This window comes from Gambusia affinis, linkage group LG05 (genome assembly GCF_019740435.1).
Source record: "Gambusia affinis linkage group LG05, SWU_Gaff_1.0, whole genome shotgun sequence".
NCBI lineage: Eukaryota > Metazoa > Chordata > Actinopteri > Cyprinodontiformes > Poeciliidae > Gambusia > Gambusia affinis.
Genome location: NC_057872.1, coordinates 12,153,723 through 12,168,785, shown reverse-complemented (window position 1 = coordinate 12,168,785; position 15,063 = coordinate 12,153,723). Strand labels below are relative to the sequence as shown.

General features: G+C 39.3%; 3 protein-coding genes across 6 annotated transcripts in view; 1 reads left to right on the top strand and 2 right to left on the bottom strand.

Moving 5' to 3' along the window:
* sntb1 (syntrophin, basic 1) overlaps positions 1-4,805 on the bottom strand; it is a 39,863-nt gene extending 35,058 nt beyond the window's left edge. The window contains exons 1-2 of one of the 4 annotated variants that reach the window (XM_044117203.1): positions 4,236-4,805; positions 3,605-4,155 (exon numbers count right to left, since the gene is read on the bottom strand). In XM_044117203.1, coding sequence (XP_043973138.1) covers positions 3,605-4,142 — 538 coding nt within the window. In that variant the 5' untranslated portion in view covers positions 4,143-4,155; positions 4,236-4,805. Of the gene's footprint in view, positions 1-3,604 lie in introns of all 4 variants that reach the window. The other 3 variants (XM_044117204.1, XM_044117205.1, XM_044117202.1) reach the window with 3 other exon arrangements.
* A 2,495-nt stretch (positions 4,806-7,300) lies between these two features.
* Positions 7,301-9,759, top strand: LOC122831306 (E3 ubiquitin-protein ligase TRIM8-like). The gene is made up of 2 exons (XM_044117399.1): positions 7,301-7,387; positions 8,546-9,759. Exon 2 carries the CDS (start codon positions 8,548-8,550, stop codon positions 9,757-9,759), a length of 1,212 nt encoding a protein of 403 aa, XP_043973334.1. The 5' UTR covers positions 7,301-7,387; positions 8,546-8,547.
* Positions 9,677-13,290, bottom strand: LOC122831307 (CCN family member 3-like). Its single transcript, XM_044117400.1, has 5 exons — positions 13,113-13,290; positions 12,690-12,918; positions 12,324-12,578; positions 11,858-12,081; positions 9,677-11,598 (listed from the first exon to the last, which is right to left on the bottom strand). The coding sequence occupies exons 1-5, from the start codon at positions 13,155-13,157 to the stop codon at positions 11,299-11,301; spliced, it is 1,053 nt and encodes a 350-aa protein (XP_043973335.1). The 5' UTR covers positions 13,158-13,290; the 3' UTR covers positions 9,677-11,298.
* Between the last annotated feature and the right edge of the window lie 1,773 nt (positions 13,291-15,063).

Genomic DNA, 15,063 nt, shown 5'->3' with positions numbered 1-15,063 from the left:
TCTAGTTTCCAATATAAAGGTATTGTGTTGCTTTTAAATATTACATTTCAAAGCCAGAAAAATAACCATTCATAACTACTTTCCTCTGTTTCAAACATCTTTTTTATTTTTGTGAAAACACAGCATATATTCATATTAACACAAACAAGAACTAAATGTGAAAACTGTCTTTATTGAAACCAAAATCTGTGTGAACAAACCTGACAAATATTATGATACAGTAAAAGTTTCCATCAAAGATGTCAGAGGAACTGAATAAGTAATATGAGTTATTATATAAAGGGGCAGGGTAACACAGTGATGCAACTCCCCACTTATTGCTGCACACTGCTGGTCAGCTGCCCGGAAGTACAATTATTGGATTTTGTGTATTTGGTGAATGATTGATCTGCCTGTATTTGACTTTGAACTATTATCTTGTTGAAAAACCCAATAGCAACCCATTTTCAGTTTTCTGGCAGAGACCACCAGATACATAATTTGAAATGTTTTGGTATTTCCAACATGTTGTGATGCTGCTGTTCGCACAGCAACTGACAGATAAACATTTCCACAGCCTCATACATCCTTCCTCGAACCGAACAGTAGACATAAATCCATCCTTCGTCCATCCCAAACCCACCTGCAGTGTTTGAAAAAAAGATGAATTTTAGTCACATCTGACCGACCCCGTCAGTTCTGGTTAAAGTTAAAGAGAATTAAGGAAACGCAACATGTTCAGGTTAGTTACAGCAGTGAAGAAATTTTGTTTTCTTGCTTTCTGGCAGCTGGATAGTAGTTATAGTATCAGTACCTGTGGAAACAAGGTCCTTCGTGTCCTATTAATATCGCAGAAGACAGAAGAACATATATCATTAATCTGAATTTCCTCAAGATCAACCTAAAAAAAAAAACCTGCCAGTTTTTTTTGAGAAAGTATTTTAGTTAAATTTAATATAGACTTGTGATAAAAAAAAGTATTTTATGGAATCAAAGACACTCAAATTGGAGGTGAATACTACCTATAATGTATATAAAGACTTTTTGCACTTCTGTATTTCCAGAAACACTGGTTATTCCTTCAGTCTGCTACACAGACATGTGTTTGTTGATACACAAAGATACACAGCAGGAACGCACAGAGTAATGGCAGCACACACACACAGTGCCCAAGGGACAGGTACTTTCCTCTACCATCTATCAGATGTGTTCCCTTGATCTCTTTCCTCATGCGATACAATCTGCCTCTCTCTCAAATGTTACACTGTGCTTCTTGCTCAGGAAGCAGTGAGGAAATATCACTCATTTTTTGGCACAGAATATCACAGACCTCCTCATACTGACGTCAAAAGTCAGTCTGTACCTGTTACAGCGCAAGCTCAGCACATTTCTCACATCTAATGGGCTCAGACCTGTTCATTTCTATATACAAATCATCAATCTTTAGAAAATTGCATTTACCTTAAAAACACAGTCTCTGCCTCATCTAAATATGAACCCTCGGCCCCTCTCAGTACTTTCCCTATTAAATCGCATTTCAGCTTTTTGCCCTCCCACTTTCTCCTCCTTCTCTCTAATATCTGGAATACCTCCCATATGGGACCAGCTTCTCCCTCTACACTGTCACCAATGGGTCCCCATGGTCAGGATCATCGCCTTGTTTGAGTGAGGCATTTTGTCGTCCCTGAAACAGGAACAAAAAGCCCAGAGACGTTTGTTTGTTCGTAGTCATCAAAGGAGTTTACATAAGGCAGCTCATGTCATGAAATATGTGACCACTTTCGAGAGTTAAGTGGTGTGATCACAGAGAGGAAAGGTGGAGATGTTTGCTTCATCTGACAAAAATTCTCCCACAAAGACGCGTGTTGTTACGTTCAATGCATTAAGAGAAAACAGAATCTGTAGAAATCTGTATTTCTTCAAGATATGATATATCTAATAAACGTGATGTGCCTCTGAAATAAACAGCTACATGAGAGCTGCGTCTATAAAAATCTCAATTGTTCCTTTCAACAAAAGGCGATCAATTAGTGGCCTCGCTAAGGTGGAATAAAAATTAAGCCACTATTGTGGGAAAAAGTTGAACTTTATCCTTTAGTTTCATACTCTCATGCACAACATGGACTATGTGGTGAATAATTTAACTGCTGAGTAAAGCTGCTAACAAGAAAAAAAACCTGCAGGATCTACTGAAGCACTGACTGACAATCAAGTCCAACCTAAAAGCTGCAAACTGTGTGCTCACACATGTGGTCTAATGTATTCTTATGAGGAGTGACAACGAACAGGAGCATCTCAATAAACTATAGTGTAATTTAAATGTTAATTTATTTCACAACTTCACTTCAAAAAGTGAAACTCATATCATACAGGTTCATTCTAAACACTGTTGCTGTTAATTCTGAGAATTATACCTCACAGCTAATGAAAATTAACTTTTTTCCATACTCAGTATCACATATGGTTGAAACAAAAGTTTATTTTTTAAAAACAAACGTGAGCCGAATGAAAAGAATGTGTTTCCACTGTACAACAGATGAATTCACTCCTTGGTTTCCTTTTGCATAAATTACAACATCAATGCAACTGGCATGGAGGCAATCAGTCTGCGGCTCTGCTGAGGTGTTCAATGTCTGCTTCCTCAAATAACGGCGTTAAGCGCCTCTTGACGATACTCCATAGATTCTCTACAGGACTTAGATCAGGTGGTCAATAAAGTATCCACTGGAGCAGACATTGGTACTTTTGGCAGCATGGCCAGGTGTCAAGTCCTGCTGGAAAATGAAATCAGCATTTACATAAAGTTTGTCAGTAAGCGGAAGCAGGAAGTAAGCTAAAGTAAAGTAAGCCCTGGCTGTCCTGGCTTCCTATGATAAAACGTAGTGAACCAAAGCCAGCAGATGACAGTGCTCCCCAAATCAACACTGATTGTGGAAACTTCTCCTTGGACCTAAAGCAACATGCATTCGGTTTCATCTCCGACTGGATTTGATAAATGCATGCAATGTTTACTTTAATTTAAAAACAAAAAGGCTTTAGACCATCTTTTTTCCTCCACAGCAAAATAAATAACTAAATAAATCCAACATTTGTATCTGGTTCAGGAGTGGCTTAACACAAGCAAAGCAACAGTAAGATTCCAGTTACGGTCTGTTGGATGTTTTAGGACAGACTGCTGCATTTGGTGATTAGTCCAAAATTTTTCAATGGCCGACTGTCACTGTTGCTTTTGCCAAACTTTTTTTTTCTTCCACTCAATTTTCTTTGCAGTACTCTGAAAAACCAGCTTCCATACCCCTGGCCTTCTGTGGCTTTCATTCGTTGAGGAAATTGTTGATAATGCTCTTCTGTCAATTCAGCATTATTCCCCATGATTGTGTAGAAAGTAGCATTTGTGTCAAACATTTTTCAGTTTTATGAAACACTGAATTTGTAGTTTTTATTAGCTGAAACAATTGAAATGCATCACTCTGTGAACCAAGTCTGTGGGAGTTTTGCTTTTTGAATTGAATCACGGATGCAAATTAACTTTTCAATGATATTCTAAGTTATTAAGATTCACATATAAGATGCGAGAAACTTGTAATCTTCCCTGGCCCCCAAAACCAGTGATCCTCTCTCTTACCTTCCAGTGTCACCGCCTTTCCTGCTCGTTTCAGCGCCTGCACAGCCTCGTCGTGCGTTGCGTCCCGCAGGTTCATTCCGTTCACGGAGAGGATGGCGTCTCCTACATACAGAGACTGGGTCTGGTCCGCTGCAAGCCCCTTGAATATCTTGCTGATGAGTATGGGCATTTTGTTCTCCTTCCCTCCTTTAATGCTTATCCCGAGTCCTCCGATTTCCTGCTTGATCACCTTGACGCACCGCTTTCTGTTGGCGATCGCTTCGGGCACTCGCTCCGGGAGGTCCGTGAATGCGGTGCGCACGGCTTGGGGGCCGTTGTTGGAGTTGGCGTTGCTGTTGTCCAGGTAAGACCCGTTGGTAACCCCGTTGGAGCTGACGCCGTCGTTGACGCCGCAGTCCTCGCAGCTCAACGTGAGCGCCTCCTCGCTCAAGTTGGCCAAAACTTTATGCCAGTTCTCCCGCACCAAAACCTCAATAAATCCACTTTTTTGTGCCCTGGAGCCACTCGAGACTCCTGCTCCCGCTGTTACCACCGCCATCTTTGGAGCATTTCTGTGAGAAAAAAAAAAATAAAAAAAAAAAATCACATGTGAATAAGTTCCCAGCGCGTCCTCTCACACTCCCTCACTCACTGTCTCACACACAGAAAGTCGAGTTCAGTCTGGACTTTGGTCCCTGTTAAGTTTTCCGCGGGACTTGTCGCGCACGCCGCGCATCCAGCCAGAGCTCCACTCTGCTCCGCCTGCCCGAAGATCCTGCAGGGTGGAGTGCAGGGTGGAGTTTCTCCGGTGCTCCGCCGTCAACGCATTTCTAAACATAAAAACTAATCGCACTGAACTGACACGCACCCAATTACCAAGCAGTTCAAGTGTAAGTGCAAAGAATGTGTCAGCCTCATACTGAAAAACAAATGGTGATAGACTACACCATCACACAATCAACTAAAATCAAATAAATTAGACGTACGAAATAATATCTTTTAGCTTTATTATTTACAACAACAACAACAAAAAAAAAAAAAACAAAAAAAAACACCACCTTTTTCTCTACTATCCAACTTTTGAGGACCTGGTGAGACAGCAAAAAAACTGCTCACCTGCGTACATGAATGCTCAAAAAAATGATTGTTGGTCTTAGATTGTTGGTCTAAGGTCTTAGTATTTACAAAAAGGCTTAGAGCAGGGGTGTCAAAGTCAAATGGACGGAGGGCCAAATAAAAAATTTAGCTACAAGCCGAGGGCCGGACTGATCGAATGTTCATTGAGATTTTTTTAAATGACGCATTTGGTCTAGTGCAGCGGACCCAGCCCAGAATTTAGTAAATTTGGGGCGCAGAGGATCGGGGGGGTGTTCGCGTTGTGAGGATCGAACGGGGGTGCATCTCGCATTTTTTTCAGACGGGGTGCCGGCTTGCATAAATCAAGATCATCCCAGGGGCCGTAGAAAATCTTCTCGCGGGCCGGATGTGGCCCGCGGGCCTTGACTCTGACATATGTGGCTTAGAGCAAAAAGCCCCAGAGAGAACAAGGATGCAAACAAATACAGCGAGAGTCTGGTCAATTTTACAGAGGAAAACGAAGGTGCTTCCTCTATAATTGCTCTATAATCACTTCCTTATGAACACTTTGGGTGACGAAATATTTAGTTTTACTTCATTTTCAAACTCAAAGTGTCAACCAGAAGCTCCCATCCATCTTTGGAAAGTCTTTTGAAGTAGTCGATGAAAAGTTTGCGTTGTCACACAAATGTTAAAACAATGTGACAGCGACATCTACTGGCGAATCTACAATTATAGCCTTTGGTGATTAATATATCTGCAGTGCCTCACATTACAACCACAAACTTAATTTACACGCGAAGAATAATGAATGAGATGAAGCAAAATTATGCATAGTTTTCAAAAGTTGTTAATAAACAAGCTAAGGCGTTTGTATTCAACAGTCTTTAATAATATTTCCTAATCTCAAGCTCCGTCAGAGTTGTTCTGTATTTTGCTAAATCCATCTTCTCACTCTGGCTGCCTTCCTTGTTCAATCTAAAGTGACATGGATCCACAGCATGATGCTGCTGACACCATGCTTCTCATTGAGAATGTTGTGTTCAAGAGAGAGTACTATTGTTTTTCAGGTTAAATAAAGGTCAACATTTTGTCCAATCTGAACAGAGCACCTTTTTGCACATGTTTCCTGTTCCCCTTACATTTCTTGTGACAAATTTGAATTAAGACTTCAACTAATTTTCTTTTAACTATAGCTGTATTCTTGAAGCCCTTGCAGAAAGATCACATTTGTATCATATGATTTGTAGTCTTCCTCAAAGATGCTAACAATAAGAAAAATAATAAATTAAAGTACTTTGAATAAAGGGATACCACTTTTTTTTTTTTTTTTTTTTTTTTTTAGATTTAAGCAATTTTACATCTCATATCTGTGATCTGGATTGGTTCATTAAATCTGAACTGTGCCAAAGAATGAATTAATTAAGATAGAAAATAATATTACAAACCTTTTGGTTTAATGAGGTTTACAAGAGCTGTAGTTGATTTTGTTTTACTTTCAAGTGGAAATGAGCAAACAGATAATGGTGAATTCTTTGTTGTGGTAATTACCTAAAAAATAAAGAAATAAAGTGGAGTCCTAGAAAAGGTGAGTGTAATTAAAAATTGGCAATGAAAGTTGCTTTAATCCTTACTGAGCTCAGCATTTGGAGCTCAATGTTTGTTTTCATAGCAGCAGGAAGCAGGTGCAGAGAGGCGTGGTTGTACAAAAACACATGGAGGCAGGATTTCTGGTTGGAAAACTGGCACACTGGGATGATTAAAAATGAGGAACACATCTGAATAGAAATGAAACATATGTGAGAAGGGCTGCTTAAAGTTTCCTCTTTTGTTTTTGATTTCCTTTAGCGATTTGATAAGATATTAAATATTTTGTTTCAACTTCGGGCTGCACAGTGGCGCAGTTGGTAGAGCTGTTGCCTTGCAGCAAGAAGGTCCTGGGTTCGATTCCCGGCCGGGGATCTTTCTGCATGGAGTTTGCATGCGTGGGTTCTCTCCGGGTTCTCCTGCTTCCTCCCACAGTCCAAAAACATGACTGTCAGGTTAATTGGTTTCTCTAAATTCTCCCTAGGTGTGAGTGTGTGTGTGAATGGTTGTTTGTCTTGTATGTCTTTGTGTTGCCCTGCGACAGACTGGCGACCTGTCCAGGGTGAACCCCGCCTCTCGCCCGGGACGCAGCTGGAGATAGGCACCAGCAACCCTCCCGACCCCATTTAGGGAAGAAGGGTGTAAGGAAAATGGATGGATGGATGGATGGATGTTTCAACTTCCTCTATACACATTATTTCCTATTTCTCTCTTTGTCTTTCTCACAGTGACTCTTTTTTTCTTCTGTCGCTGCCACTTGTTGGCTGGTCTCTGAAATTCTTTCAATTTTGATGAGATAAATTTGTTTTAGTTTTATCAATATAAAACAACAGCCTACAGTCTCTCAAGTAAATTAATATAAATATACCCTTTACTTTAAACCTGATTCAACTTTAATGATCAGCAGTTTATCTGCTACAAATTTGCTTCATATCCAGTTTTTTTTAATGCTGTTGTTGGTTATACAGCTGTTACTAATCCATTCTTACAGTGGATGAGTAAAACGTGTCAACATGGGAGGAGCACATTTGGATCATTTACAGAAAAGGGAAACTAAAAGTGGCCAGCATTCTTGCCTCTGGTAAACACCAGTCAGTTTGTACTCAGAGACAGAGGATCTCAGCTTCACCTCATGAGAAGGTTAAGTTTGTCTTGATTTTTTTTAATTTTGCATTCTTTGTTTGTGTTTTAGTCAAAGGTATGTCAAAACAGCATTTAGTTGCATGCAATAAGCAAGTTAAATCCACAAGGTAATACTTCCATTGCAAACTAAAAAGTGTGCCACTTTGGGTTTGTTTGTAGAATGTGTTTCCTGCATTGCACACCTTTGTTTTTAACAGTTTGAGGGCACATCGAGCAAATTAAAGCGAAATCTAACAGGACCCTGTTCAGTTTAATAGAGTTGTGAGATGTGTTGTTGCATACATTCACTTTAGTTTGGAAAATATTTGTCAGTGTGTTTGCATGTTAGAGAAGCAAAATTATGGAGAAATAAGGTCACTTTTATTGAGAACTGGTGCTGCACAGAGTCGTAAAGTAGAGTGTGTTGATCTAGTATTTGTTATTGTGCTTACACGAAGATAAACTAAAATGTACTGCTACTTCCGTGAACTGCAATTCCTCCAAGTTCTGCAGATAATCCGCCCTACTTTTGGGTTTCCGTCAACACCAAATACCTCTTCTTGCCAGTAGGTGGCAGCATAGGGTCACTATTAATGTCTGTTGCAGATATGTTTGAACTATTACGGTTATTTTAGAAGAATTAAATGATCAAATCATGTTCTCTGTGCAGTTCTTTTTTAGTATACATTTTTTTTAGTTTAAAAAAAATAACTTTTATCTGACCACCTGATAAATATATACAGACATAATTTTAAAGCCTTTTTCTTTCATTTAAGCTGTGTAAAATGAACCTCAATAAAACAGATGTTATGACGTACATGCAGTGCCTTGCAAAAAGTAAAGGGACTTTTAGACTCAGATGGTTTTAATTAGGGGTAACAAGGTAGATCTGGCTGAACTTTTCTGATTTTTATCAGTGAAGCAATTTCAAAACCATGTACTATTTTCTTCTCAGTTCTAAAACATCTGCTACATTGTGTTGAACTACTACAAAATAATCTAATAACAACATAATAATAGTACTAAAATCCCAGAAAAATGCGTCATCGTTGGCCATAACATAACACAATTTGAAAAGGTCAAAGGTATGAATGTTTTTTATGACATGTTGTAGTTTATATGATCATCAATGTTGCCTCGGTGGTCTAAACTGTAAAAAAAAAATCTGTCCTTTAGATATGGCCACATCCAGTGATTTCCTGTCTGAGGACCAGTTCCAGTGCTCCATCTGTCTGGACATTTTCACTGATCCTGTATCTACTCCATGTGGACACACCTTCTGCAAGGCCTGTCTGACCAGGCACTGGGCAGGCAAACGGGAATGCCAGTGTCCTCTGTGCAACAACAAGTTTGACAAGGACCTCAAACTGTCTGTCAACACCACATTCAGGGAGGTTGTGGACAACTTCAAGAAACATCATCCAACAGCCGACGCTACTTCCTTATTAAAACCCTGGGAGGTGTCATGTGATGTTTGCGCAGCGAACAAACTCAGAGCCTCAAAAACTTGCTTGGTGTGCTTAGCCTCATTTTGTGAAACACATTTAGAGCCTCACCTGAGAGTGGCTGCCCTTCGAAGACACAAACTCTCAAATCCTGTTACCAACCTGGAGGAGAAAATATGCAGGGAACACAACCGGATGGTGGAGTTCTTCTGCTTGAATGATCAGATTCGTCTTTGTGCCTTGTGCACAGAACATAGCGATCATGACACAGTCAGTTTGAATGAAGCATATATAGACCAAAGATCTCACATCTGGAGGAGGAAAGAGAATATTGGACAAACGAAAAACAAAGGAAAGGCACAAAGTAAAAAGAAAAGCAAAAGTGGGCGAGCAGAGAAAGTGAAGGCTAATCAAACAACAGATGGCAATTGTTTACCATACCACAGAAATATCCCAAACCACTTTATTCCATTTAACTCTCAAAATAAAGATTTCTCCATGGTAAAAGAGATGCATGGGTTTGAAGTCAGTGGAATGGTTGGGTGGGATCTGGTAGCAATTAGAGAGTCAGATTTTGTAAGGATCGCTGGGACGCGATCCCAGGATGCAAACTGGGATCGTCATTGCATATTGAGATTTAAAGTTCAGAGGAACACTCAAAGACTAATGTTGTTGATAGATTATAGCAATGGACTGGTGCTCTTATTTGATCCAGACAATAAAATCTTGCTTCATCGATTTACCGGCTGTGGAATCCATGAAAACATCTTCCCATTCTTTACGTGCAGCCAACCTGACTTTGTAGCAACATCATTGCAAAGTTTAAGAAGAAGAGTTGAGAGCATTTCAGGTCATTTAGACATTTCACACTGGTGTCTTCGTTTTTTTATTATAACAATGACATCTATTTGGATTTTACATTCCCTACTAATAGGGGCAGATTAAAACAGATATGAACCACCTGGGCCACTTTGCATGTTCTCTGCCATCAGATTATTTACTTAAGCAATCAATAAGAAACAAACCATATGTTAGATTTACATTGTCAACTTTGTTACTTTTTATATCTTCTGTTTCTGTTGAATTTTTGACTGCTTTTAAATTTTACATTTTTTTATACTTTTGAGAACTGATGTTTGATATTGATTGTATAATCGATGGAAAATAATATTAATCTTAATCAACTTTTTATAGAATTTGCTATGTACAACATACATATACACAAATACAGTCATGTTCAGTAAATTAGAATATGTCTTCTTATTGGACTTGTTTTGTCAGATTACATTTTGGAGAACAACAACTTATGCGATCTGTAGATAAAGAGTTTTTAGTGAAACTAATTGTACCTCTTTCACAAATCTTGCATCTGAAGGTCTTTCTAATTTATCAGAGTGAATAACAGCATATAAATAAAGATTAAAAAAAAAGATTCAAGATTGTGTTGCTTTTTTGGCAGTGCATTAAGTCTGTAGTTTCTTCCTTCGGGATAAACACAATTTTCATTTTAGGAATAGAAAGTTGTTGTTTTTTTTACACGTTAGCTATTTAAGTGATATTTTAAAATAATAATAATAAAAAAAATACGACTTACAAACACCTATCAAGCACAATCTGTTAAGAAAAACAATGCAGCCCTTTTGACAGGACAGCCTAAGTGCTTCTATAGAACTCAGTGATAATTCATACTGATTATTTTTGTCCACAGGATGTAACTCAGTTACATTTAAAATGAAACTTCTCTCCTGCAGAGATACAGGAATGTATAATTCGCTTTGTGTTCTAGGTCAGAACATTCCTTCAAAATGACCTCAGATGCCAAATTTTATCACTGTTTTGACAGGCCTGAACAGTGTTAATTTATTTGTGGTGCCCAGTTAAGTTTGACTCACCAGTTGCCACAACATTAGTAATATGTATTTTAATTTGTTTGTTGAGTTGTTAGGTATTTACCTAAAATATCATGGTTCACCTGCTGCTCAGTTAGTTATCTCAGTGATGAACCCATAGGAGCTGGGAATGAGGCCCAAATACATTGGTTGTGCTCACAATTATACGTGGACATTTGTGTCAGAAACCATTTAATTTGCTGTTATACGGCATAAAAAGAAACAAAAACCTCAGCAGAAATGAATGGATTATGAATTCAGTTTATACAGCTAGCAAAGTCATCAGTTATTCCATATCCTTAAAATGTTAAATAATATTCCAATTTTTTGAGTTAATTTTCAAGTTAATTATAAATCTCAGTTGAGATTTTAAATGAAGGCTCATCATAAACTTAAATATTAACCTTTGATGTCTATCCAGACCTCTGCTGGTCTGGCAGCCCTAAGTTTGCTTTTGCCATAGTTTGGGTCAGTCTTTTTTCCCCTTTTCTTTTCCTTTTTATATATATATTATTGGCAGCATTAAATATTTTGCTGGATGTTAATATTCAGGAATCAATACGGCAATTATTTTGTCGTTAGCTACAACCTGGACTCATCTTCCTGTCATGCCACCGTATAGGAGCGGCGATGGCTCCCATGCAGCATTGTCTCTAGGGCAATGGGTGTGGCAGACACAGGTTAGGATTGCCATGACTGGCTTGGGGCTGATTGTGTTGTTTGAACACTGGAACTTCACCAGAGTGGTCTTGGTTCTGTGGGGGGTGCAGCAGTGCCCGTCTGTGCAGGTGCCGCAGTAGCGAGGCTTGTAGGCCAGAACACTGGTGCAGTTCTTATACTCAAGGTGAACAGCTTTGTCGCTCCTCACCATCCTCTGGCATCCCCTGCCTCTCTGCTGGGGGAGGAAGAAATACTAATGTAATAATGTAATATTCTAACTACAGAAAAGTTACTTCTTTTTCTTTTTGCTTTTAATAGAAAATGTTAGCTATTATGCCAACATGAGTTATAGTACCCCCATTTAGATGAAATGTATTAGTATTGGGTATTGGAGGCTCCTTCAGGGCCTTTCTGTTTTTATACTGTCTAATGTATATTTCTCTGGAGTTTAAAGGATTATGTGCTAAATGTATTAATTACTGAATGAATCTTACCATTAGTGCAACCTGAGTCAATTGTCCCTGCAGGTCTTCACAGGGTCTAATCATGCACAGCCGACTCTGCTTCACCATCTCACAGCGGCTGTTCTTGTTTGTGACCCTGGTGGAGACCCCCATGCCACATGTCTCAGAGCAGGCCCCCCACTCTGTGGTCTGCTCAATGCAGTTCAGCCTGGGCTCCCAGCTTCCAAAACCGACAGTTTCTTCTTGACGAAAGGCTGAATGAGCAAAAAAGACAATAAAAGGTTAAATTGTGTTAAACTGTCCTACTGTCGAGGAAAATATATCCTGGGAGAAGATTTAATTTTCTCAAGTACTCATCTCTTCTACCCAACTAGTTGAAACATGATTAACATATCCTTCTTTCTCACTCTCCACTGTTTCCTATTTTTTTCCACTTATTTTTTGCTCCTTCATTAGTCTTAGAACATTGAAATATGAACGTCATCCACTCACTCACCGGCCATGGCAAAGCCACCCAGTGCACTTGCTTCAGTCTGGGGCTCACACACCCACTTCTCACAGCATTCTCCAGGAACCTGGACCTTGCGTGGGATTGGACAGTCGGGCCCAGGGAGCATAACATCCAGGTTGCAGCGAGGAATGCAGGCTATCTGACCATTCTGGCACACACACTGGTATTTACAGCTTGGGAAGAAGATCTGGCCATGCTGGTAGACTAAACCCTCCAAAACGCACACATTACCCACACTGACTGGAGGAAAGAGACACAACAGCAAGAGAAATTTTTTTAAATGAGTTTTATAAACCAACAGCAATCACCAGGATCGGCATGGCTAATGACGATTATGTGCAGCTAACTCACCCGCACAGATGCCAGTTCTCTTGTGAACATCCACTGAGTAATCACACTGCAGCCCTTTAACTGTGTCGCAGGGTTTCATCTCTGAGCACGCTTGGCCTTTTTGACCTGCACAAACCAGACAGCAGGCACAGTCATCCAGGACCAGGGGCACCCCAGAGAGACAGACTGGAACCTCGGCAGGACACAGGCATCGCCGAGGACACATCTGAGCCCCAATCACTGTGAAAGTCTGATTGGAGGATAGAATGGATTTGTTTTAAGATCCCAGAGTCATTCAAGAAAACCAAGGGTGACTGAGCATTTCCTATATTTTATATCTTTTTCTCTTGTAAATAACGTACAACCAAAAAACAAAAATGTTGACTAAACTTAAACTTTAGTTAGACTTACAGTGTTAACAGCAGAAGTAAATTTATTTCTTACCTGTGCAGTCATGAAAGAAAGTAAAACAGCTGAAAGATTTGTCATCTTCTTGTCATGCAGTACAAAGTTAAGAATATAAGTGAAGATAAAGTCTACCAAGTCCCTTTGTTCAGGGGTTTAATCTCCCCAACACTTTGTAGTAATGCAGAAGGCTGAACTCTCTTTGTCGCTGTGGCTCACGACTCAGGAGGGGAGGACCTTATATACCAGAGAGGTCCTGCTGCTACCATGACGACAGAAAGGAAGGAATGGTGAAGGGATTGCACAGATTTGGGTGAGGTCGAAAGTCACATTTTGTTGTAAAATTCCTTCAAAGACGTGAAGATCAACACAAAATGTTTCTGACATCCAGCTGTTTTAGTTTACACATGACATGGTCATTGTCATGTCTGGTTGGTGCTACACTGGATCATTCAGTGATTAATCTAGATGAAAAAGTATTCGCTCCTTCATTTTGGGGGTTGGAGGTTTGGTCGAACACTTTACATCACATTTACATCTGTCTAGTTTTCTACACAAATCGTCATACTTTATTTTTGTTTTTGCTCACTTCATCTTTGTGTGATTTTTTTCATCTGAAGTTTACATATGAAAAAAAAGCAAAACAGAATAAATCTATAACATAACAGATATGCGGCTTTGTTCTTGGTTGAAGATTCCCCTTTTTGAATTACCGTGCATTAAATGCATCCTGCTGGCTTCCTTATTTTAAAACCTTTGACCTCCCCCACCTGGGAGGTCACAATGGGAAAACCTCTTTTTCCCTGCAGAACTTCTTCTGTTTCTATAAATAGCTTCCCAGTGGAAACTTGTCGGGGATGTCTATGAGGCTGGGAATAACATCACTGTCGGCACATCTGCTTAAAGTTTCAAGGTTCTCCTTCAGCACCTATTTTTTCAGTTTTCTTCTGAACAACCTGAAGATACAGCAACAGCTTTCACAATCTGCATTTATTTCCCAGACGTTAATAAGTACTAACTATGCAATATTAAACTTGGAGCATGTCGACCACGTCCAGACATCAATATAGGACGTTTGAACATGTAAAAAAGCTGAGACGTGATCTGTGTAATAGTTCTAGCTCCAGTTCAGAAATCAGATATATTGAATATAAAATGCATTTAGATTTTAGGCTGTTGCAAAATGTGAAAATCAGTAAATTATTTGTCCCCTGAATGTGTTTCCAAAAGCAAATGCAGGGGGGCAGGATTTTTATATTTTTGTTTGTACTGGATTACTGTTTTGTTGTCTTTTCGTGCCAGACTGAAGACTTTTACTTAACTTTAGTTTGGCAGAGTCAAACATCTATATCGCTCACTTCCTTGGAAAATGTTTACCTCCATGTGCATAAAAAAAATTGGCATAGACTCACTGCTCATTCACAGTAGGTTTTCTCATTTTCTCAGTAAAGGCAAAAAGTGGTAAGCTTTCTTTGTACAGTTCTGACTGAATGCTTGCTATCTTTGCCAAAATCTTGATTCAGTGCTCCTTCAACAGTTTTGACCGTGGAGGTCGAAGAATGTCAAACTTCACAAGACGGCTTTGTTTGCCTAGTCTGTTGAGATTTCTCCTTCTGTAACCCACCTAAGTCAATGTTCTCTAAGATATCCAGCTGCTGAAGACAAGTGACCATTTGTACCAAACAGAAGATCATATTTCAGGAGAGGGTCACATGTAAATGGGAGTTATGTATCACATACATTAAAACCATTCAAACTATGTAGTTGGAGAATCCAGCTTTCCTCTCTACGTCGCCTCGTTTTCCTCACAGCTTATGTTAATGGCAGAGTGAAGTTAGAATTTCACTTGATCTTCTACTTATTTGTTACATTTATCTTTGAGTAACTACTTATATTTCTGTAACCAACACAATTGTTGACTACAGACAAGCATTTTTCTTAAGTTTCAAACAACCATTTTCTGTTACAAATATAACATTGTTTCTATTAT

Coding starts and splice junctions, on each gene's coding strand:
- LOC122831306 (XM_044117399.1), top strand. CDS start 8,548: ATGGCCACATCCAGTGATTTCCTGTCTGAGGACCAGTTCCAGTGCTCC.
- LOC122831307 (XM_044117400.1), bottom strand. CDS start 13,157: ATGACAAATCTTTCAGCTGTTTTACTTTCTTTCATGACTGCACAG. Junction 12,919..13,112: donor TTTCTTTCATGACTGCACAG/GTAAGAAATAAA, acceptor TCCTCCAATCAG/ACTTTCACAGTGATTGGGGC. Junction 12,579..12,689: donor GAGAACTGGCATCTGTGCGG/GTGAGTTAGCTG, acceptor TCTTTCCTCCAG/TCAGTGTGGGTAATGTGTGC.